This window comes from Varanus komodoensis, unplaced genomic scaffold (genome assembly GCF_004798865.1).
Source record: "Varanus komodoensis strain SLA01 unplaced genomic scaffold, ASM479886v1 scaffold1, whole genome shotgun sequence".
In the NCBI taxonomy this organism is placed as follows: domain Eukaryota; kingdom Metazoa; phylum Chordata; class Lepidosauria; order Squamata; family Varanidae; genus Varanus; species Varanus komodoensis.
Window position 1 is genome coordinate 106,332,805 of NW_025335268.1, and position 24,568 is coordinate 106,357,372.

General features: G+C 39.5%; 2 protein-coding genes across 3 annotated transcripts in view; one reads left to right on the forward strand and one right to left on the reverse strand.

Annotated features, from left to right (window-relative positions):
- The window catches only part of ENO4 (enolase 4), a 25,448-nt gene extending 21,122 nt beyond the window's left edge, over window positions 1-4,326 (forward strand). Inside the window, exons 11-14 of the mRNA XM_044431509.1 lie at window positions 183-378; window positions 1,310-1,377; window positions 2,519-2,636; window positions 4,214-4,326. Of these exons, the coding sequence (XP_044287444.1) occupies window positions 183-378; window positions 1,310-1,377; window positions 2,519-2,636; window positions 4,214-4,326 (495 nt within the window). The remainder of the gene's footprint in view (window positions 1-182; window positions 379-1,309; window positions 1,378-2,518; window positions 2,637-4,213) is intronic.
- Window positions 4,327-9,186: 4,860 nt separating this feature from the next.
- The window catches only part of SHTN1 (shootin 1), a 90,966-nt gene continuing 75,584 nt past the window's right edge, over window positions 9,187-24,568 (reverse strand). For both annotated transcript variants that reach the window (XM_044450387.1, XM_044450380.1), the window contains one exon: window positions 9,187-9,414. In XM_044450387.1, the coding sequence (XP_044306322.1) occupies window positions 9,213-9,414 (202 nt within the window). In that variant the 3' untranslated portion in view covers window positions 9,187-9,212. The remainder of the gene's footprint in view (window positions 9,415-24,568) is intronic.

A 24,568-nucleotide genomic window follows, 5' to 3' on the forward strand; every position in this document is an offset into this window, starting at 1 on the left:
CTGCTTTTAACCCTGGGAATAAACTGCATGGTTTTGCCGTGGAGCACTATCTGACCTTTCTAATCCTAAGCTTTAAGTGAATAGCAAATGCTAATGTTACTTTCTAACATTCATGATCATAACTTTGCTTGCTGGTATTAATCCTTGAAATTTTTAATCACTTACTTTTGCAATCTGTATAGGACCGTGAGCAGTGGACTGCCTTATGCAATTCTCTGGGCTCTAAATGCCACCTTATTGCAGAAGATTTCTGCCGGAATGGGTCCAAACTTCTGGAGGGCAAATGTAAAAACACACCAAAATGCAGTGGTCTCGTCTTAAAACACACCAATGAAGTTAAAATTTCTGATCTTATAGAAATGACCCAGCTTTTAGATGGTGAGGAAAGTACTGAATTTTAAATACATAAATGTAGCCAACATGTTATGTTGGCTACTTACAGGGACAATGTTAGAAGTACTCATCATAGCTTGACAGTAGAGTTCTAGGCTCATGTTTATACTATCTGAAATGAATTTGTCAAAGTGCTAGGCAGAGCCTAGGTTATACAGTATCTTTCTCATAATAATGGTTTACACTGTATATTTGCATTGGCATTTATTATTTTCTAGATGTAAGAAAGCTGAAATCTAATCCTTAGAATCAGAATCAGAAGAACCATGAGCTGGGGAAGCATTTATTTTTTCTATGCAGAAAAGCCAACCTCTATATAGGATAGAAAACATAAATAAAATAGCTCAAATGTAGGAGTGGAAAACCTTTCATCCTAAGGGCTCAGTTCAGTTTCAGAGGGGCTGATGGGTTCTTACAACAAGGTGGGTTCTTACAACAAGGAACTAGCTCTTAGGAGACAAATTTTAATCTTTGAGAAGGAGAAAACGAAACTTCGGAAACCACAAATGTTCAGTGGTTGGGGCAAAGGGGTGGGACCTAGAAAGAGTGTATGGCCATCTGGGGAACCCTAGATTTGGCTCCTGGGCTGAGGTTTTTGGCTCAAATTTACTAATAACTGATGTGCTCAACCTCGTGAACCTTGCCTAGTATGGCCTGATGGAGACAAATACTACTTTTTCCATTATAGAGATGCTCACAACTCAACCCAGAAGTAAAGGAGTTTAAGCCCGTTTAAGTAAGTGGGCTTATGCACTCAACTAAGGCATTGGATTGTGGACAGTGAATTTATCTGAACTAAACAAGGCATAGTCAGAAAAAATTGTATTGTAGCAGCTTGATGCAAACAGCAACTGATTTGGCATGGAAGACAGGGACCGGTAACAGAAGTAACACAAGACTTTTCCATCCTACACAGGTCAAAAACACATTTCCATATTAGGAAGCCCAGATGGAGAGTCTTCTGATGACAGTCTTGCAGACCTGGTAAGTACTGAGAGCCATTCAATTGCTCAAATACTGCTTTTTATCTTGAACTGGCCCATCATAGAAACATTTTCTGTAGTTGAGACACACATAACCTTTCAGGAAATTAGCTTTTTGGGGAAGTAGCCTTTTAAAGAATGTTAATCTTTGAACTTCAAGGGGAAAGCAGCACTATAGGGGACAAAGGGAACACACTGAAGATATGTATTGTCTTTTGCTGACATTTTAAGGTAAAGTTAAATAATTTATTCAAAACATAGAGTGGTAACAAGATTTCTTGTCTAATGGGTCTTAATGGACATGGGCAGGTCTCTTTGTGTTAAAGCATACTTACACAGAGGTTGCCTTTATAAGTAGCCACATTTTAAAATTAATACGTGAATGTTCATCCTTTTTCTTCACCTCACCCCTATTGCCCTTCCTTGACTACCAATGTCTTCTACCTTCTACTTCTCTTCCTTTCAATGATAAACTGCTCACCATTCATTCTGTGTGGATCCCTTTCTTTCAGCAAGGATACCTCTTTTCTTTCCCCATTCCTAGGCTTTCCAGTCTCTAGAACCTGTATGAGTTTCTTTCTAGCCCAATCAGCATGTTTCTTGAGTTGTAGCCTCAACTCAAAGCTGGGAAATTATCACCAAGAATCCACGTTTTTGTCTACTATTATGGGTTATATAAAAAAATTAAACTGTAAACATTAAAAATTAAACTGTAATCCACAACCTAATCTAAACTTGGTGCCTTAAGAGATAAGTTCAGATCATGCACTGGCAGTATTACAAACACCAGTGTTTAATTGTTGCCCTGTATGTAGAGATGAGAATTGTCTATATAGATAAGTGAAGGCTACTTCTAAGTCACCAAGGATTAAATTCGATGGGAGCCATAGGATTCTTCAGAGTCCAAGCACTGAGTCCCTACTCTGCTCTTCCCCACCCCCAAACCAGCATGGAGGTTGCTAAGATCACTGCAGTCACACCTTACCTTTGCTCTTGAATGCAAACAAACATTCAAGTGTGGAGGTATACATGTACTGGCAGCAGTATGTCTTGGCCCACACCCCAAATTAGGTAAATAGCAGTTAATTGATTTCATTGCTTCCCAACTATGGCAGTGTAACATCTGGATTTCTTTGCTTAAGGCTGTTGGACTGGGAACCAAGTTCATCAAACTGGGAGGTCTTTCACGTGGAGAGAGGGTGACCAAATACAACCGACTTCTTGCTATAGAGGATGAGCTAAGCAAGCATGGAAGACTATGTAAAAACCTATTTCTTACTTTGCTTTCACTGTTTAATTACTATAAATAAAAGATTGGCAGAGTTATTGAAATCACTGCAGGATGGCATCAAAAGACTATAAGCACTTGAAGAAACCACAAAGTATATTGTTTTCATAATGAGTTATGTGTTTACCTGAAAATAAGACATTACTTTGGAATAAGCTGCAACAATAACCAATAATCTCTTCTTCAGCAGAATTAATTGGTTGGAATCTTCAAGGTCAATGGAGATCATATTTGTGGGGAAAAAATGCACAGAATTTTAGCTGTAGGCAGATGATGCTTTAAGAATTCCAGCTCAGTGCTTTCTGGTCTTCTATTGAAAGATTTTTTTTTAATGAGAAATTGTTACATGCCAACTACATATTTAATGTATCCATCTAGGGACGGGTCACACTCAAGTGTCAGAACACACACGCTTTACAGGCATTAAGTCCCAGTTTCAATCCATGGCATCCCTGATTATGTCCATCTGTTAAAAGGTGATGGGAAAGACCCTTGAAACCCTCCTACTAATGAACTAGGCAACACTGGGCTTCCTAGACAATGAGGGTTCAGACAACATCGTAATCCACACTCGAGGCTTGACTATGGACTGGGTGTATGCTTGAAATGTGCATTATTGTGTTGTCTGAGCCCAGTCAACCTGCAATTCACAGCCCAACAACAAAGCATGAGTTCTCTTCATGGATTGTCTGCAAATAACATGTGATAGCTTGCTAGCACAACCAGGGTCAGACAACCCATGATTCTACCTGCTTGAGTTAGTGTGAGGTTGGAACCCAATCAATGTCCAAGTATGATTCGTTTTGCCATTAAGCCTGTGGAATTAAACAAAATGAAAAGTCTGAAGATGCTGTTTTCGTAGCCTGACCTGTACAAAATGCTAATGACATTCCAAAAATAATATAGCTGGGTAAAGACCTTTTTATTATCTCAGTTAAGAACGCTGTGTGTCCGTGCGTGTGTCCATGCCTGCGTGTGTGCGTGCTTTTAGTACTCCATTCTGCTGCTAGTTTAAGTGTAGGAATGGTTTCATCATTTCATCTTGGATCCTTTTCTGCATTGTTTTATACTTTGCTTTAATGTTTGAGTTTTATATTTTAATGTACTGTATACCAGCCAGAGAACCTCAATTAATGGGTGATTTGAAATACATGGAACAAGGGTTTGTTTTTTTGTTTTGTTTTGTTTTTGAAAAATCATTGCAACATCATTGGAACTTTTAGTTTTGCATCTGTTTTGATAGCACTAAATCAATCAGCAGAATTCTTTTAAATGCAGGCAGAGAGTATAATAGCCACATAAGAAGGCATAGCACCAACAGATTTAAGGGAATTGGGAGGCCTCTGTGCATTTCCTGTATGTCTATATTTGTTCTTCTAGCATTGGACAGAAATCTGCCTAAGTAAACCTCTTTTTCAAAAAGTTAGCTTTACCATCAAAAGAAAAAAAAATCCAGGGTAGAAAAATGATTAATGGTACTAGAAAACAGTTCTTGCATAAATACTTGAACTTTTAAAAAAATATTCAGGAGATATATTTTCTGTTTCAGGTGATCGAGATGAACATGAATTTGTTGATTTTACTGAAGAGGAAGAAGAGGAGGAGGAAGAGGAGGAGGAGGAGGAATTTGATAGTATTGTTTTTTCTGCAGGGGCAGTATAACCTGCTGTGTTCATATTTCAGATTTGGTATTTGTTCGCTGGAAATAAGCCTAGAATTCTCCATTTGAGAGCACACTGCATCTTCCCCAGGCTGCCACCATGGGGCAGCAGCTGGAATGAGACAGGAGATCAATTGGCTTGTCTCATCTTCTCTAGGATATTTAGAACATAAACACTGTGCTTTCCTGCCCTTCAGCCTCCAAGGCAGCTTAACAGGAACTTACTATACTAGAATACCTTATGCTACTGTTCCTTGTACTATGGGCTCATTCTCATTGTGCCCTTAAAGTTGTTAAGGAATAGCTGTGTTATATTCTGGAAGCAGCTACAAAATCTGCAAGTCATACATGTTTTCATAGTCTGAAAATGTGTTATGGATGTAGATATTAAATAAAGTCAACTCTAATGCAGTGCTTCACTGTGGTCTTTTTTATCCAGAGTAAATTAGCAAAATAATACATATTATTGGTGGAAATGTAGTGGAAGAATGTTGCTGCTGCTATTTTCTCTAGATCACTGTTTAGATTTAGTGCTGGGGAGTGGGAGGAAAAACAGCCAAGAAGCTGATTTGGATCAGCTTAAGTCTACAGCTCCAGCCTCATTCTCTCCCACCATCTGGTATATCCCTTCTTTTCTTCTCTGAGGCCCAGTTGCAACCTTGGGAGGTGGCCAGCCAGAGACATTCTTAGAATCACAGAATAGTAGAGCCAGATGAGGCCAGAGGGCTATCAGGTCCAATCTCCTTCTCATTGTAGGACTCCAAGTGAAATCATCCCTCTCAGATGGCTGTTCAATTGCATTTTGAATGCCTCTTGAGTGGAGAGCCCACCACCTCCCTAGGTCACTGGTTCCACTGACGTACTACTGCATCAGCTATAAGGGCAAAAAGGCTGGGACTTAACCAGATTGTGGGACCTTGGAGTTCGGACTCTGAATAGTCCTTTGGCCTCCCAGACAATGTTAGAAGGCCATAGGATCGCACCTTTATCATTTTGTTTTAAATGTACCAATTTGCATATCAGGTGGAATTTTAAAAGAAATCTGTTCATATGATCTTTCTTTCTGTTCACGTTATAAACAAGTTGTAAACTGCTCAGAAAACTTTGGCTATGAATGGGATAAAAATGAAATCAATGATTGTGGTGGTGGTGGTGAAGATAATGCATTGGTTTTAGTAGTAGTAGTAGTAATGGTGGACAGGAGGAAGGCCATCCAAACCTTTCCAAATGTAGATGAGAGGCAACATTTGAATGTGTGCATGTGAAGATCGTTGGTTGGAGAAAATTTAGCTACTTACAGTTTTTCTATGTGGCAAGAATCCTTTTTCTTGTAAAAAACGAAACTGGCTTGGCATAACACTGGCACAGTTTCCCTTGGCAAGGGAACCACTATATTTGAGTGCATAGATTTGTTCCCAGGCCCGCCTCTTCCCAAAAGCACTGCATTCTACCCTCACCACTTTGTGTCCCTGCACCTAAAAGCAAACGAGTGATTTTGCAGGCCGCATGCACATCTTTTTCCAGCTGTGCAAGGGGAACAACAGTCACAAAAACAGTGCTTAGTTCTGCCCTCTATATAACGGTGTCCGGTCTGGCATTTCATTATTCATAGCCACCCCAATACGTTTCTGGTTCTTCCTTTTGGGTCCTAATATGAGCAATGATATATGCTGCATCATATTACCTCAGCTTCAAGCTGGGAAGGGGGACTGGGACAAAGGAAAACAGCACAATGTCTAGGAAAAAGTCAAGTCTTTTCAATAAACAGCATTAAAAGAAATAATTTATATAGTATAACAAATATTTTTAACTAGAAATAAATACATTTTTGATTTCTTTTACATTTCTTAGTAGTAATTCAAGGAAAAATCTGCTTAGAAATTACCTCATTCAATTCAATGTAAACAAACTAATATCTAAGTGCAAAATCAATTATAGGAAAATAAACCTACTGAAGGATAGATTCACAAGAACCACACATGGACATGTTTCCCTGTATTTATGCAATCATTACTTGACTGATCAGATTAAGTCTGATATTTGTTTAACAAACATGCAAAAGAGAGAGGTCCTTATACATATATCTATCACTAACAGTCCAATCATATACATGTCTGTTTGAAAGTAAGCCCTGCTGAGTTCCAAGGTATATACTCACAGGTACATGTATAGAGGCTTAGGCCTTTGGGTGCAACTCTGTGCAAGTTTATATAAAGCAAAGGCTTCTCACTGGAGTTTTCTGGGAGCTCTAGGCCTCTTTTTCCCTATCTCAACTTGCATAGGATTGTGCCTTTAATGATTTTCTCCGCAGAGATAAGCTACATACATACAAAATACATACAGAGCCAAGCTAGCAAACTAAGCACTTACATTCTGTATTTCTAACTACTTTTATCACATTTTACTGCATTCAGGAAGATTACCACCCAAGTTCAAATGCACATTAAATTGCTAAAGGTGTGTTTATTTAAAGTAAATTTCCTAATCACACTTCTTACTACAGCATGGAAACCTGTTGATTAGGAAAACACCAGTGAGCTATGAATTTGCAGGCAAGACAGTAGTTCACACATTTCTCACTGTCTTCCCTGAGGACACAAATGATGACCAAATGTGTTATTTCATTAGGAGGGTAAAAGTCCATCTTGCAATACACGCACAGGTATCTTTCTACAATAGACGAAGAGAGAGATGCTTGCTGTTCTGGGCCTGATGGTGATTAACTTTGGGCACATAACAACAAGGTTGGGTCACAAAGAACTCTGCTCTTATAAGCCCCAAGAGTTGCAAATGCGGCTATGAGGTGCAAATGCAATATGCGGCTCTAGGCTCAGGGATAGTTCTGTAGCCGTCCCAAGGCACAGCCTGTTGAATGCTGTTGAATGTGTAGCAGCATTCTCTGGAGTGGAACGACATTCTAATGCCTTTTCCTGGAAGCATTAGCCCAATTGTGAGGCCACTGTGCAGTTCCAGAGTACGTATCTATGCAGATATTTTTTTGGCCATCAAGATTATGCACAGGTACACACACATACGCCTCCACTGTTGCTATGCAGAAATAGTTTTTGGTGCTCGCTACATGGACAAACATATCTCCACTGTCATGCTTTTTTGAAAGTACATTGCAGAAATAATTTGTCACACAGCAATGTGAAATCAAGGCAAGATTAGTATGGGTGTGGTCTTGTGAAAGGACTTTGCATCATTGTGGCTGTTGGAAATGAAGCATGCATTGCTGTGGAAGTTTGGTCATGAGCTAAATATTTAGCTAAAAATTTAGCTGGGAATAAAATGGCACAGTTTTGTCAAGCTGTATCAAAATTGTAAAATAGACTTAATTTCTGATTGCCCCCAAAGGGTGCGGTAGACCTAAGAAAGATACATAGAGATGATACAGTAAAATCTTGTTTGGAGGATTGGACTCTACATCTGCCTAGGACTGGGCCCTTAGGTTTCAATTATATGTCAACTTACTTGGGAGTAACCCCACTGAATCCATGGGAACTGTGTAGATACCAATGGGGAAACACTATGAGGTGACTAACTGTCTAACTTACTTGATTAAATACAGGATTGATTAAAAAGATGCCCTAATTAACTGGACACTAGATTGAAAAAGACAGGTACTTTTAATATAAGACTTTAGAAACACAGTGCAGTGGTACCTTGGCTCATGAACTTAATCTGTTCCATGACTTTGGTCACGACCGAAATGGGTCATGAGCCTAATCAAATTTCCCCATATGGTTCAATGTAAATAAGGTTAATCCGTTCTGTAACCGTTTTTTTTTTTTAATCTCAAAAATTTGAAACAAAGTGACAAAGAACAACAAAGATCGGGGCTATCTCCCGCCCCCCCCCACGAGCATGATTGCAGCCATCACCTCCCCACTGAGTACGACCGCGATCGTGCCAATGCAGGGAAGACGGGCACGATCGAGTTGGTCACCCATTGTGGAGTTTACAACCTGAGGCAATTTTTTCTGAAATTTCTGTTTGTGACCCGATTTGGTCGTGAACTGAGGCATTCGTGAGCTGCGGTACCACTGTAGTAGTAGGCATCTTTTAAAAGAGGCATTGTGTTCTATGCCGAAAGAAAACCCTCTGCTGTGATTTGATCTGGTAGAACATACTCATAAATAAGCTAAAAAGCAAGGGAACCCATTTTTTCCCTTCTAAGGTATATGATCTTCATATGCAAATATTTACACATTTAAACTGATCAATCAGCCTTCCTTAATGAATGGACTAATGTACTACTATGTTTCCCAAATGTTGTTCTGATTTTAATGGGAGTTACTGCCTAGTAATGTTTAGTAAAGATCACTAAGGCAGTTGCTCACATTTTCATGAGCCTTGCAAAGTCCCCAGCAAAACTGTGTCTTATATTTAAAGCAAATGATCTATGGTTGCCCCTATAAGTAACACAAGTACATTTGTGCGATTGCCTAATTGAGGCTTGATCTATTTTCTCAGATCTGTTTAAGCAGGCTTTGCATCAAAACCCTAAACGAGCCATTAATGTAAATCAAAATCATCAAAATAAATACTGATATTTTGCATTTTTAAGAAATAAACATAATTCTGAAACAACAATAACAACCTGCTGTAAAAGGAAAGGTGCAAACTAAGACTTTGGATTGTGTATAACTAAGTTAGTTTCAGTAAACTAGTTTCAGTTTGGATTGTGTATAACTAAGTTCAGTTTGGATTGTGTATAACTAAGTTTTAGTTTCAGTTTGGATTGTGTATAACTAAGATAGTTTCAGTAAACTATCATAGACACATTAGGGGTATAGAATGTAGCCCTTCCCAATATACGAACAAAACAACTAACAAACAATTACTGAAAAGAACTTCCAAAACTCACTGCCTTTCAACACATCAGTTAGCAGTGAGAGCTGTCTCTCTCTTTTGTTTTCTCAACACCAGTGTCTTCATGAAGTTGTTGACCTTCTTCAGTCTTCTTGCCTTGATCCATGTGTGCAGGCGCTTGCTCTTTGGTTTTCTCAGGATTCAGCAGGACTGTGGATTCTGCCTGCTTTACTAGACCAGCTACCTTGTTTTCAAGCCCCACACTGCTTGATGACCTGAAAGACATGACATTTATTTTGAAAGCATAAAATACAGGAATACTGCATTGTGCTTGCAAAACCTTGGGTGCAAGGGGCAATCAGCCCATGGACTCGAGTACTAACACATATGTTCATGAAATTGCAACTATTAAAAATGACAATACTTTATTCATGTGCTTGTGGCCTCAGTTTTTAGTTCTGGGTCAACCTAAAGCATTATGATGGAAGCAAATGGGACCAGTTGTGAAGGTCTCAATTAACTTTTTCTAACAGCAGGTACCGTTTCACCTTTCACTAACCAGGCACTATAACCTGATCTAAACACAGTAAGTTCATAGAAGTTGGTCCCAATACAAAGCATCTATGAGGCCATTTTTTTCTCCGTAGGGATTCCTTTGTCACTGGCCTTCTTATTAAGGAACCATTTAAGGAGGTTTCTGGAATTAGGATGCAATAGGAGCTGTAGCAGCTACTCCATATCCACAATACTGGTTATACGGTTAAAGATCTTGGAGCTAAAGTTTGCTGGTATTCGGTGTGAAGCCCATTGTGTTTCAGACATACCCATTCAAATAGATCATTTCTATTTTGCTAGATCCCCTGATGAGATCTGATGAGATCATAGTAAGTCTGATTATGTATAATATGTTAGTTCTTAAAACAGGATTATAGTAAGTAAACAATAATATATTTTTGAAAAAGAAATAAGGAATAAAATGCTGACATCCATACATTTTCATTTAGCTAGCTTTCCGATCACATCCTCTATTGCCTAAAGCAAATATAAAAAAAGAAGAAACCTAGGCAATATTTTCTTCCTGTATATAAAAAAAGCATTTTGTAATTCTGTTTTGTTTTGAGTCACATGCCTTACAGTCTACAATAGCCTTCACCCATCTGGTACCCTTTGCATGTTTGGGATTTCAATTATCATCAGTTGGGCAACAATAAGGACTCACTGTAGTTCAAAAGATCTGGAGGGTTCCAGGCTGAGGAAGAGTGGCTTATGCAATTAAGGGGGCAGCCCTAAATACACTTAAAGGGAATGTGTCCCACTGAATGCAGCGGGATATGAATCCAAGTAAACACACATAGGAGCAACCTGCTTGCATGACAAAGCTATGAAAGGAGATCTGCTATCTGTACCTTACAATCGCTACCTGCATTACAACTTACCAGTAATGGAAATTAATGATAGCAAGTTTGGTTTACATGTTCCCTTTGGCTTGAAAAAAGTTGGGAAGGTGTTTATGCTTGTCTCACTTGTCAGTTGGAACTGAGGATTTTTTTTTAAGTTGTTTTTTATCAGCTGGGGAAACTTGGCCATCTAGTTGTGCTGTTGAGTTAAAACTTTCTAAGTGCTAGTAATAATAATGCTGCCCATGTATGTATCATGTTGTTCTCTTCTGATTGATACTTCGGGTTCATCTCTGCCTGCCTTTTTGAGACATGTGAAAGCTGTTCTTGTCAGACAGACTTTTTGGGTTGTAAGCTGGTTTGCTTCATTTTTCACCCTGTTGATAAAGATTTCCATAGTTCTGAAAAGGCGTATCAGTGTGTTTGTCTTGACTATTGAATCTAAACACTGAAGTAGAATCTGGACTAGCATTATTGTGACTATTAAAGGAACAAGAGGGGCAAAATATTAAAGAATTTATGAAAATTTAGTAACAGTAGTAAGATTAATAATAGCAAGGAAATGGAAAGTAAAAGGTGATTATCAAATAAATGATTGGTATAAAGAAGTTTAGAATATAGCCATTAATAATTAGTTAACTTGTGCTATTAAGTGGAAGAAAGATTTGATAAGTGAAAATAATTTTGAAGATATTTGGAAACCATTTATTGAATATGGTTTCATAAAGGGAAAGGGGTGTGAGCCATCACAAGATTCAATGAAGTTCTAGAGTAGGAATGGAGCAACCTGAGCAATTAAATGATTTTACATTAAGTAGCATGTACACATTGGTCCTGGTGGAGCACTGTTACTATTGTATTGTTTAAATATGTTTATTATTACCATATCATTTGTATAGTTGCATATTTGTGTAAGTATGGGTTTTATTTTTGTTAAAATCAAATTCAATAAAAATTTTAAAAGTTTGCTTGCCTTAAAAATTTTAAAAGTTTGCTTATTTTTATCGTACATTACCATCTATAGTGTTATGAAAATACATTTTTTGTACAGACATTCTAACTAAATGCATCCACTAACTAAACTGTAGAGACTGGTTGCATTATGAGATTCTGATGATGCTGGCATCCTGTCGGGGCACTGACATTTATCCAAGCTGAGGTTTTTTATGGCAAGAGAATGCTATGGTGATGAGTTCAAATGGTTTAGGTCAGAGAAAGGGAGGGTGTCTTAAAATTGGGGGCCTACGTTATCCAGCCAACATACCACAATGACTGATGATGCAATTGTTAAATGTCAAATGATAAAAGATGAATCATTTGCAACTTGATTATGTATTGGGGCAACTGAGGTGCAATGCTGAAAACTGGGTAGGGAAACCTAGAGCTACTTGCTCAATGTGGAGCCTGTCTTTTGGTACCAAATAAAAACTGCTTTATCCAGGCTTTTCAGGTTTCTTTTGGCACTAATTACATACAATAAATAACCTTGCTTGACAATGTATAGCCATGGCAAACCTCCTCTTGTAAAAAATTCATACAGGTATCAGCAGAGATATCAGTTGCAGAACGATTATATAAGCTTTTAGAGGAACTGGAGGCCATTTGGAAATTCTGTTCCTGGATATGTTAGTTGTCAGTATGGAGGAAAAAATGATTGATGTGATATGTCCTGTGATTATGGACCAGTTCAGGCAGTGGCTGCAGAAGAAATGCTACTCAGCAAGGCAAAGTGAAGTAGACATTTCTGTGATTTCATTGGCTTAGGCTGTCATGCTGTTTGGGGCATGTTGTGAATGAAAGGGCTTTTTTCCTGCTTAAACACAGATAGGATTGCACCCTTAAAGCACTAAATTCTGCCATTTTATCAGGTGAAAGCTGGTTCACAGAAACAGCCAACTCATCCTGCAAGAATGTTATCCTCTAGGACTGACATCTTCAACAAATGGATATTTTGTAACAGCAAATGGTGCCTCTCTTTGGTGATATTCTTGGGTTCTCATTATGCACACTGCCATTAGCTCAGAAACTGGCCCCTGGGAGATCCAGCTGATAATTGTCCAAACCCTAAAACTTTCTGTGTAAATTCTACCCAGCATTCAGGATTATTTCCTTCCTGAAAATGGAAAACATTTTTTTAAGATGATGGTGAATTCAACTCTGAAAGCAACATAACAACAAGTGAGGTATTTTAGAAAATGCTACCCCTGAAACCTGATTGCCCCAACACTATAAAAATGGTCAAAGCCATAAATGCCAAGGTCCATTTTATTTCACTTTGAAGGTAACTATCTTTCAAGTCTCAACAGCTGGACTATTTAACACAATCTAGTGAATCAGAGTATAATTCTTCACTGGTCTCTCCATGGGGACCCTGCATTAGTGGATGGCAGCAATCCAACGACTGATGCACAGCCAAATAATGTGAAGCCTGAAAGCAATCATATTTATCACCTTCAAGGACAGAAAAATGGGAGATTCAGGTCTGTCAGTATAACACAGTTTAATGGCAAAATCCCATGATTAAGATGTTGTATGTTATGGCACAAACTGTAACTCAGGGTGCCTTTGGTGCTTCCCTACTGAAAGTCTGTGCTTTTTAAAAACGCAACTGCTGTTATTTATGGTGCAATGTGATTGTTAAAAACCAGAAAATCTCTCTCAAGAGTTTATTGCTGCCTTAATAAAAGGAACCCTGAGCCACAACTTCACACAGGAAAGTCATAGATCAAAACAGGCTTTTGGATGCTGTATAAAATGATATAATCCACTAAAGCTACAGTGCACACACCTGCCCTTGGCGCTTCACTGCAATGGGTAGGGCTGGAAGAAGAGATAGTCGCAGAAGGCAGCACTCCATTCCTAATTTATTCCAGAACAGTCTCAGTAGTAGTAGTGAAACTTTTGTGTTTTACTCTGGAGTAAGCGTCAATACAAATTAAAATGATTTTAAAAGCCCAGTTTGTACAATCCTTATTTTAAGTTGTAGAAGAAGTGTTTGCTTTCAATCCTCTCCATTTTATTGCTATGAATAATTAAACAAACATTTTCTGGTCTCAGGACCAATTTATATGGAATAGCATTTTTGTTATTATGGATAAATGGCATATACTATTAACTTCTAGTTCTATGCCACATTCCCATTAAGAACATTGCCCAGGAAGTCAACATGCAAATTAACAGTTGTGCACATACCTATTTAAAACAAAGCAAACATTTTTGAAGAGGGCACATGTAACCTACATTTACATAATAGCAGCACTGAATCCACATTTTCAACAATAACTAAATGCTGTTAACCTATGAATTGAAATCTAAATGCATGTTTAACCAAATAAACAGTAGAAATCTAAGCATTATTGTGAACGCTTCCAGTCATAATTATTATCAAGCAAGAATCTCTAACACTCTTCCATTTTAAACAAGCACTTATACATTTCAAAAGAGAGCAAAGACCATTAAAAGCAAGCAAGAAAAATGATAATATATTCCACATGAGAGTCAATGCTATAGGTCACCTATTCATAATCCTCAAATAAACCAAAGCATTAGCCCAAACAGCAAAGATAAATTAAGAGACAGATACCTGTGTTTAGGTTTTCTTTCAGTGAAATTGTATGCATATATCTTCTTGTTTGTTTATTGCACCAGTTATATCAAAAACTGATGGCAAAATTCTAATAACAAAATACATGCCAGTGTGATAAACAAAAATATTTTTATGAGTTAAAGAAGTAATTAAAAGACTTTTATTTTGCTATAGTAATGGGCCCTGAATAGAAATCCTAGCTACCTGAAGAAAAATAGCTGTAAAAATCACCCCTTCATTTTATTGGTTCTAAGAGGATGGTCACCTCATGATCCTAATCCTAATTTCATGTGGCCTCAGCTTAATTTCAAAAATGCTCTGCATGCAATCAGTTTGGAAAGACTTCTTTGTCTCTTTCCTGGCAATCCAGTGCATTGGGAGGAAGAGAAAGACAGAGAAAATGCAGGGAGGGGATGAAGAAGACCTTTGGCTCAGACTCTGCCCATGACTGGGCTCATTCCTGCCCAAAGAAAGATAGTCGCCCACCCAGGATCTTGGATGCATCCTTCAATCACAATGTTACAAAAGAAACTAAAAATTGATTTGTTAACTAGAGACTGTTAGAAAACTATCACTCTGAATGATCACACCTAATCAACAGTAATGCACATGCCTATGGAAGCGATATGGATCCATTTACCATTCCCCTCATCTGTAGATGCAGATCAAACAAGTGCATTAGAAGGATCTAATGACAAATGGTCATCTCCTTGACCATGGATTTGAAGCAATGCTCTACCATCCACAGTAGTAATTGGCCCATTACTGTTAATCTGTTAATTGCTAAAAATGAATTTGATAAATGTATCTGAATTTTATTTGATTGTAACTGCTTTGAATCCTTAAGTGGCCAGTACAAGCAGCAGTGCCTTTAAAAAAGCTCATTTATTTGTTCAGTTTATATTCCACCTTTTCACCAAGAATCCCAAAGTGGCACAAAATCTTCCTCATTTTATTCTCAAAATAACTTTACTCCACCAGAGGCTCTTCTGCAATAGCTTCTTCCTTCCAAGGAAGGCTTGGAGAATGGAAAAAGTGTCTTCCCAGTGGCAGTCCCTCAACTGCAGAATGAACTCCCCTTTGAGATCCACCTGGCATCAGCACTACCATCTTTCAAGTTAAGACTTTCCTCTACTCCCTGGTATTTGATGGCAGGTGATAGGATTGTCCTGTCAGTTACTTTATCAGGTCCTGGTATCTCAGTGCAATTGCTTTTAGTATTTAACATCTGAACATTTAGTATTTAACATGCAGATCTAAAATCTGTATGCTAATGGCTTTTATACAAGGTTTTGAAACTTTTGTGAGGTGCCCAGAGATCTTTGGTCATGTAGAGAAATGACATGAATGGGTACTTTCAGAAACAGGCACCGTGGTCCCTGCCAAGCACAAAACCATCCCCAGGAACTGCAGCACAGATGTTTTCAAAGGGAACGGTACCTTATTCACATGCTCTAGCAGAGGCTTCCCTGCTTGCTCAGGAGGGAGATGCTACTGCTATAGTGAATGAAGCACTATTGCCTTTCAAGAGTGAATCGAGAAGAGGTGGCGTGCTCAGCAAAGGCTTTAGTTTCTCGCCTCCTCATTTGCTTCTGAGAGTGCAGAGGAAGGTGTCCACTTAAGCAGCTGCCACCTCTGTAAGCTACTGCAGGAAGTCAGGGTGTTTCCCTGTTCCTGGATGCCAAAGAAGGAAAAGGGGGACACATTCCCACAGAATGATAACTGAGTTATCCCACACCTCCAGTCTTATTCAGTCTTGTTAACAAACCATCGAGCTTTTTCAGTCCGAGGTTGCAGGCTCCTGCATAACTGAAATGGCTGTCAAAAAGCCAAAATGAGGGTGATGTCACCTCCCTCCCTGTTCCGCCCTGCCGTTTCCAAGTAACTCCTTTTGCACAGCACTTAGGTATCCACATCAGGAAAATACCAAACAACAATGCCAGCGGCTCCTGCTGTGCGGGAAATTGGGCTCTGGTTTAACTCCAGCACCAGAATCCTTGAAACACCTCTTCGTTTTAAGAAGCGGCCTTAAGATTTCACACAGCACCGTACCACGGCAGCAACAGTGAGAAAACGCTAAAATCACCCCCTTTCACCCTGCATTTCTGCCATGACACCATGCATCTGCAACCCCCCCCCTTTTTTTGCAGTCAACAGGGCAGCTATTTTTAAGCGAAGAAGATTCTCAGCTTCCAGAACATCCTGTTGTTCATTCCAATTTGTTGTTAAAGTTTAATTGTCCATGCCCAAACAGCACATGGAAAAGCTTTGTAGTTGTGTTTCTCTCAAGTCGAGCTGCTTCCTGCAGTGTCAGTAGACAATTCAGTGGTGCTAAGATTACAGCTGAGGGAAGGAGAGAAAATCCTTTAATTGTATAAAATCATCAGATTAAGCCTTACCCTCTACATTGCTTGTTCCGTGAACTGAGTCCTCTACTACACAGAAATGTTTACTATGCGTTGAGAAAGCACAAGGGGTGGGGGCTAGAAGAGTTCTTTCCTTGCAGTGTACGTACATCTTAAGAACAATGGGAATACTTACTTTCATTCTAAACATTATCATCTATCTAGCGTCATACTGAACAAAATCATCACCTAGATTCATACAGCGTTAAATATTGTGAGAGAACAACGGAATTCATTCCCACATATGATAAACAACTTTGTCTCTATCCGCCCACATTTTTCCTTGGTCTTTCATCCTCCAACCTCTTCCGCAGCTGGTTAGGATCAACACTGATGCTGACGTCATGCATATCAGGCTTTAATACTTTTTAATGTTAATTTCTCAACACTGACAACTAACTTCTTGCATTGCTTACTTAGAGTGTAGTCTTAGAGTGCAGTTGGTAACCAAAACTGAAACCAAAATAACTATTCAAGCACATTGGGTTAGCTGAATTGCCCCACTTTACCTTTAAAAATATTTAATACATTCACATTTTAGCTATTGAGAAAGTGCTCCTGTGACCCCTAGAGCATGCCTGAGGGGCCAAAGGATTTTTCTGGTTTCAAGATCCACACCCAGAGATTGGGCTCCAACCTCAGGCTTGGGATTCAAGAAATTAAATATTCTGTTCCATCTTGACCCCAGAAAGCATTATGGCTCACTCACGCAGACAACCCACCCACCTTTCCTGCCTGACAAACAAGCCAACTTTGAAGGGAATGATGACAGCTATGTACAATGATGCACATCTGCTCTTCTTAAAATTACCCAGGAAAATATGTTACAACTTCTTGGGATTGATGTTTAGACATGGGGGAAAAAAACCTTTTGCTGGGCTTGCTAAAGAAGTCTGGGAGTCATAGACAGGACAGGGCAGACACAGTGTACAGACAGGATTGTATCCTTACATATTTGGTATAATGAAAGCTAAAAGTGTTCTGGTGCAACTTCAAACTGTCCTTCCCACAGTGCAACTACTAATAAAGAAGTTGTTCACCTTTAATTTTTACAACAGCCATTTCTGAAATGGTAACATGCTGTTCTTTAATCAATTCTTTATGCTGTGACATATTAATCCCTGTACTCTTATTGAGCTTAAGTATACATAAGTGGGCTCAAGACTGCCATTAAACCAGGCTAGTTCCTTTAAGCCTTGGCTTCTACACTGAATACTTTAGTTGTACTGAAGAAGAAATGGGCCTTGTATTATCTATATCTAATGGTCACACTATACGTCATTATACACTAAGATTGGTTGGACTGACTCTTAAGCCCCTTTTTTTACAGCAGCTGCAGAGGCAACCCAATTACATAGGCAAAGGAGCCCTTTTCTCCTGTGTTGTGGTCTGCAATGCTATTCCGCCAATCCGCTGTTTGGCACAGATAAAAAACTGTCACTAGAGAAAACATTCCTAGACAGAAGTTTTGCAGGATGGGGTGACTTTTGTTTGGATCACATTGCAGGGTGATAGTGTTGAACCCCACCTCCCATGGTGCCATTGCCTAATTGTAATCACTCCCCCGCAACTACTAGTTAAAGTTTCTAAAACAATCATGCAATACCAATTAATGAGAGCCAAGCTATACCTCACATCTTCATGCCACAAGGCTTGAGGTAAATTTGGCAGAGCAGGGCCTCCCTTCTGTGGTGAAGGAGGTGGTGGTTGTTAATTTCATTTCTATACTGCACCGTAGCCATAGCTTTCTGGGTGATTTAGGACAAGGTATAAAATAAAACAAAGCAAAAAAACATAGAACAACAATATTCCTGCTGTATTGAAGCATGACTTTACAGAAACCTGTGATATGCTTGCATCTTGCAGAAGAAATACCTGTGTGAATGAAACAGCCTTGCCCAGTTAACCCAATACAAAACAAGTTAGCACAATCATGTAGAAACCTGGTTTCATTTTGTTTCTGTATTTTCATATTAAACATTTTAGAAGTTTACTTCTAAACTTCTAAAAGAGTCTGGTCTACTCTAAGCATATTTATTTATTTATTTATTTATTTATTTATTTATTTATTTATTTATTTATTTATTTATTTATTTATTTATTTATAAATGTATATGTTGTTTATTAATCCATAAGGATTCTTTGGGTGGCTTACAATAAAATCAATATTAAAAGGTAAAGGTTCCCCCTTGACATTAAAGTCCAGTCATGTCTGACTCTTGGGGGCGGTGCTCATGTCTGTTTCCCAGCCGAGGGAGCCAGCATTTGTCCCCAGAAAGTCTCCATGGTCATGTAGCCGGCATGTCTAAACACCAAAGTGCACGGAATGCTGTTACCTTCCCACTGAAGTGGTACCTTTTTATGTACTTCCATTTGCATGCTTTCGAACAGGAGCTGGGACGGAGCAACGGGAACTCACCCCGTTGTGCAGATTCGAACCAGCAACCTTTTGATCAACCAGCTCAGCAGCACAGCAGTTTAAACCACTGTGCCACCTGCATCCCCAAAATCAATATTACAAATGCTAAAAACCACAACAATAAAACCAACTATATATAAAACCCATAACAACATAGCCTTAAGCATTAAAATTATATCAAGCAAACAGGATAACAAGATGTTACAAAAGAGTAACAGATCTAAATCAAATCAATTGTTAAAACACTCAGAAAGAGATACGTCTTTGCCTGGTGCCAAAATGAAAACTATGTTGATCTTGGCCTTCTTCTTTGTGACAACTACACTGTTTAAGATCTTCTAGTCTTCTCTTATTTCCTGGAGGGTGGACACTTGCCAGTCCAGTACTTTCACTATTTCTTCTAACAGGGCAAAAAGCTTGCACTTGTTGCAGACAATGTTCATCTCCAGCAAGAGAACAAACTTTGCACACACCCTTTAGCTCATCACACTGGAAACCCTTTTCCATCCATAGTCTCTACTCCCTCTACTCTTCCTGCTGGGATTGCAAAGGCCTGGGATTATCCTGTTATCCTTGAAGAGCCCTGCTAGTATATCTGTGTGTGTTCCAAGAAAAAACGATTTCTTAGGAAACTCCCCTTTGTCCTCTCCCGCCGAACTCCCGTTAGCGCTCCCTGTTCACTCACTCCGATTGGTCATGCTCTGGAGCTTGCCAGCCTGTATAGCCCATACACCGACTGGGGCAGCTTCCTCTGCTCCACTCAGCTAGGAGGCTGGGCAAAAGGAATGACAAATATCCAGTGACAGCGGAAAAGCCACCTTTAATTTTAAACGATCTGATTAAAAAAATGAACACACACATTATGATGTGACATTTGCATAATGTCACTGCAGTGTGGGTTCTTGAGGTTGGCTGTTACCTAAGCCCGCCTGACTCTAAACCCGCAGCATAAAAAGCTGTGAATGCTCCAAGGGAGGCCTAACCACTAAAGATTTCTGGGTGCCATATGCACTGTAATTCCAGGAACTTGGGAAATGTTGATGGGTCATTTACGTTAAGACCCACCATGTAGGAGCGAGAATATGTAAGGGACTGTCAGAACATGTCAGACCACTGGCTTATCTAGCTTAGTTCTTTTTTGCACTCTAATAAGCTATTGCAGTCCATCATCTCAGACAAATGTTTTTCTTAGACTTGCCACCTGAGATCATTTCACTGGAAAGGTCATAGACTGAATACATGCAAACTATATATTCTTCTATTAAGCTATAGCTCTGCTTGCAGCTTCCACTGAGCAGAACTTCTAAGGATAGTGAATTTTGGAAGATTGCTAAAATTATCCTGAAAAGACACCCCCAACGACGGTAACCTACAGCAGTTTCTCTGCTATATGGTGCATCCTGACCATGAGCCACTACAAAAGGGTGGTTTGGCATAAGAGCCTTTATAACATTTTTACAATGATCATAGAATCAGGCTTAATCTTGGAAGAACTGCCTTTGTTATACTGGCTGTATAACTAGGTCACATCCACACTACAGCACAGTTACCTCAAAGCAAATGGACTATGACACTTATTTTCATTTTTAAGCATATAATTTAAATCAAAAGGTGCCTTTTTTGGTTGCTGTTGAATAGACAAGGTGCATAATAAACAGAACTTCACATATGTTTTTTACAGCATCTAACAACTATGACAGTCGACACAAGATCCTTTTCACGGTCAATTCACCACACATTCTGGGAGACCTTGGGCCTGCAATTATTTCATTTCCTTCTTTGCAAATGCCATTTCCACTTAGTTTACTAGAATAAAAGCTAGACAAAAAAGGTAACAAGGGTAGCAGAATCTTCTGATTAACATTATCCATTCAAATGGGTAGAAATCCACAGATGAACAATGCTGCGGTTCACGGGGGTGGGGGGGGGGAACACCTCATCTGTGAATTGCCTTTGTGTCTTACCATTGGTTCATTCTCTCGCCCTCTCTCTTTCTCATAAACCACGATGTCAAATTAAATACATTTAATCAGTAAGGCAGAATGTATTGGTAATCATAATACATTAGATAAAGGAAATAAATGTGATCAGAGGAGATATTTTCTTCGGATGCACAAAGTTAAAGAAAATTAAATAAAGCAAGGCGTGCAAGAGAAAGAGGAAATATGTCTCTCTTCCCCACACACTTTTCTACAAATAAGAAAAGCACTAGTAAGGGGATAAAGCAGCACACAAAAATAGATGTGAATTGAATTTCCACTTCATTTGTTGAGATTTACCTCTTTGAACTATGAGATGCAGTCCTTTAAGAATAGGTGTTCCTTTTTCTACTGATAGAACAGGAAATCAAAGGTTTAATTAACCATGATTATAACATTTTGCTGATCTGATTTGTCTCACCTATTTCCTTTTTGCTTTAAGTAATAAACTGCCTGACATCCTTGAAAGAGGACCAAACGAAAGCTTTAGGGTACTTTTTTTTTCAAAGCTGGGAATTGTTATAAAACAAACTGACCCTCCACCGGATCTGTCTGAAGTGTTCATTTCTGAAGCAGGATTAACTCTTTGATGATTAAACTGCACTTTAAAAGAAAATGTACAGTCAGTCAGGTAATACCTTGGTAAAGCAAACTGAGGATTTATTCAGACAAACAGATGGAGCCTTCAAAGTACGGGATCTCAACACCTCCGGGTAGTAGAGCATTCTGTCTTCCACTGATTAAATGTTGCTTGAACAGGTGCATTTTAGGCAGAGCAAATGTCTGTCTTTCTGCCAGAGTTACACAGTGCCACCACCACCAGTGAGATAGATTTTGTTAGTTATGGGAGAATCCTATCCATGGATATTCAGAACTAAGTCCTACTGAGTTCCGCAGAGATTCCTCCCATATAGGGAGAGATAGCGTTTGCAGCTTTGGGGTGAAATGCTATGCAAAATTAGACAGAAAATAGGCCTATGATTCCCAGCATGCAACAAACAAGAGAAAGCATATTGTTACATTTGATTATATTAAAGGTGATCTTATAAATTTGCCAGTTTCATAGGAAACAATTGCCAAAGATCTTGGTCATCCCAGCTGAATGAAACTCAGGGGATTATCTGGAAGGCTCTAAAGACTAGCACAAGGGTAATTTTCCATGCTACCATGTCCCACAGGTCCAGATATGTGGGTGGATTCTGTCAGCTTTGGCTCTTTATGGTCAATGAGACTAATGGTCAAACTAGCTGAGATGTTGGAGGCGTCTGGAGTGTTTCCCAATGTAATCTATTTATTAGCAGACTGCTGTTTAATAGTCTGGAATAGTGGGCTGAGGTCTCAAGCATAAGATAATTAATTATAGAAGAGTGTTTTTGAAGGGGATCCAAATTTGGAGAAAGCAAATTTCATGAGGAGGAACCTTTTTGCAATGTAGGTTGCAGGTGTAGCTGCTGTTTTGGACTTGCAGAGGAATAGTGGAGGAAGGTTGCAAGATCTTCACATCCTATACTAGGGCCCTAATTCCAACTCAGGGGGCCAGGATGGCAATTTGCAAAAAACAACAGAAACAAAAACTGGACTGCAGGACACAACTATGCACTTACGTTCATGTGCAGTTTGTTCCTTTATGATACAGTTCATTCCGGATGTCTATAAGCCTGCAAACTCAGAAGACTGCCGCATCCTATGCAGGGCAGGGGAAACCCCAGAGCTGACCTCTGCCTCTCCACTTGCCTCATGCTAAACGTCAGCTAGTTTTGGCTGCCTACCTGTGGCACTTGAGGAAGGGAGGGAAGGAAGCTGAACCTTCATTCATTCATTCATTTTAAACTTTTGTAGACCGTCCCATTACTGAAGTCTCAGGATAGTTTAACAATAAAATGTATGAAAAGAAAAAAATTAATTAAAACACAGTGTCCTAAAATTTAGCAATAATAAAAACCCTACTTAAAACAGTAAGATCTTAAAACACTGGGAAAATAAAAAGGTTTTGGCTTGGTGCTGAAAAGAATAAAGTAACGGCGCCAGGTGAACATATCCTCAGGATATGTCATATCAGTTTCCTCCTCTGAAGGTGACCTTATACTCAGAGAAGCAGCCAGTGTAATTCTTCCCAGCTTGGCTGAGAACAGGGGGCAGGATGCTGAAAGGTGATCCAAGCATGGATCCCTTGCTCTGAGGCTGGAGCTCTGTTTTTGGTAGGCATGTCATGAGTGGAGCCGGCTGGAACTGAGAGTTAGACTAGATGGCCCAGGAGACCCCTTCTGACTCACTCTTCCTTCCTTCCTTCCTTCCTGCCTTCCTTCCTGCCTTCCTTTTGACCTCCAGGCTGAGAATCTGAAGGCTCCTATGGCCTCCTGTTGTGTCTGGACACCACAGGATTGCTCTTTCTTTCATATTTTACACTTCCTAGGAATGACTTTCCCCTTCTAAATCATCCTAGTTCAATATTTAAAGTGTTTCCATAATTCTCATCTTGTTTATCTTGTTTATCTTATTTATCTTATTTATTTATTTAGAGAACTTCTATACCGCCCCATTCACCGAAGCCTCGGGGCGGCTCACAATCATAAATAAATAAACACAATATAAAACAGTATACTTTAAGTCGCCCTGGCCAAAGTTTAAAATAAATAAATAGTATTAACAATTAAAATAACATTTGAATAAAAAGGTCTTCGCCTGGCGCCGAAAAACAAGTAACAATGGCGCCAGGCGGACCTCTCTGGGGAGGATTCAATAAATTGGGCACCACTGCAGAGAAAGCCCTCCTCCGGGTGCTCACCCTCCTAATATCCTTCACGGAGGGTTCCCAGAGAAGGGCCTCTCCCGCTGATCACAAGGGGCGGGCAGGCATATATGGACGTAAGCGCTCCTTCAGGTAACCAGGACCCAAGCCGTTAAGGGCTTTATAGGTCATCACCAACACCTTGAATTGGACCTGGACTTCAATGGGGAGACAGTGAAGCTGATGGAGAACTGGAGTCATGTGAATATAACGCCCAGTCCCTGTCAGCAGCCCGGCAGCTCTATTCTGCACCAACGGAAGTATCTGGACCATCTTCAAGGGTAGCCCCACGTAGAGTGCATTACAGAAGTCAAGTCAGGAAGTCACCAACGCGTGTGTCACTGTTGCCAGGCAACTGTCCTATAACATGAGGCATAGGTTCCAATCTGAATGTACTAAAATCTTTTTATTTAGCAGGTTTATTATTATTTATTTATTAAAACATTTTTATGCCGCCCCATTCGCCGAAGCCTCGGGGCGGCTCACATCAATAAATTAAAATAATTATAATATAAATTAAAATATAAATATAAAATTAAAATACAACAGTACGGTATAAAATAAGCCGCCCTGGCCAGATAAAACCAATAATGTTAACAGTTAAAATGCCGCTTGAATAAAAAGGCCTTCGCCTGGCGCCGAAAAACAAATAACGACGGCGCCAGGCAGACCTCTCTGGGGAGCGCGTTCCATAACTTAGGCGCCACCGCGGAGAAAGCCCTCCTCCGAGTACCCACCCTCCTAATTTCTTTCATGGAGGGTTCCCGGAGAAGGGCCTCCCCCGCCGATCTCAAGGGGCGGCTGGGCACATATGGATGCAAGCGCTCCTTCAGGTAACCAGGACCCAAGCCGTTT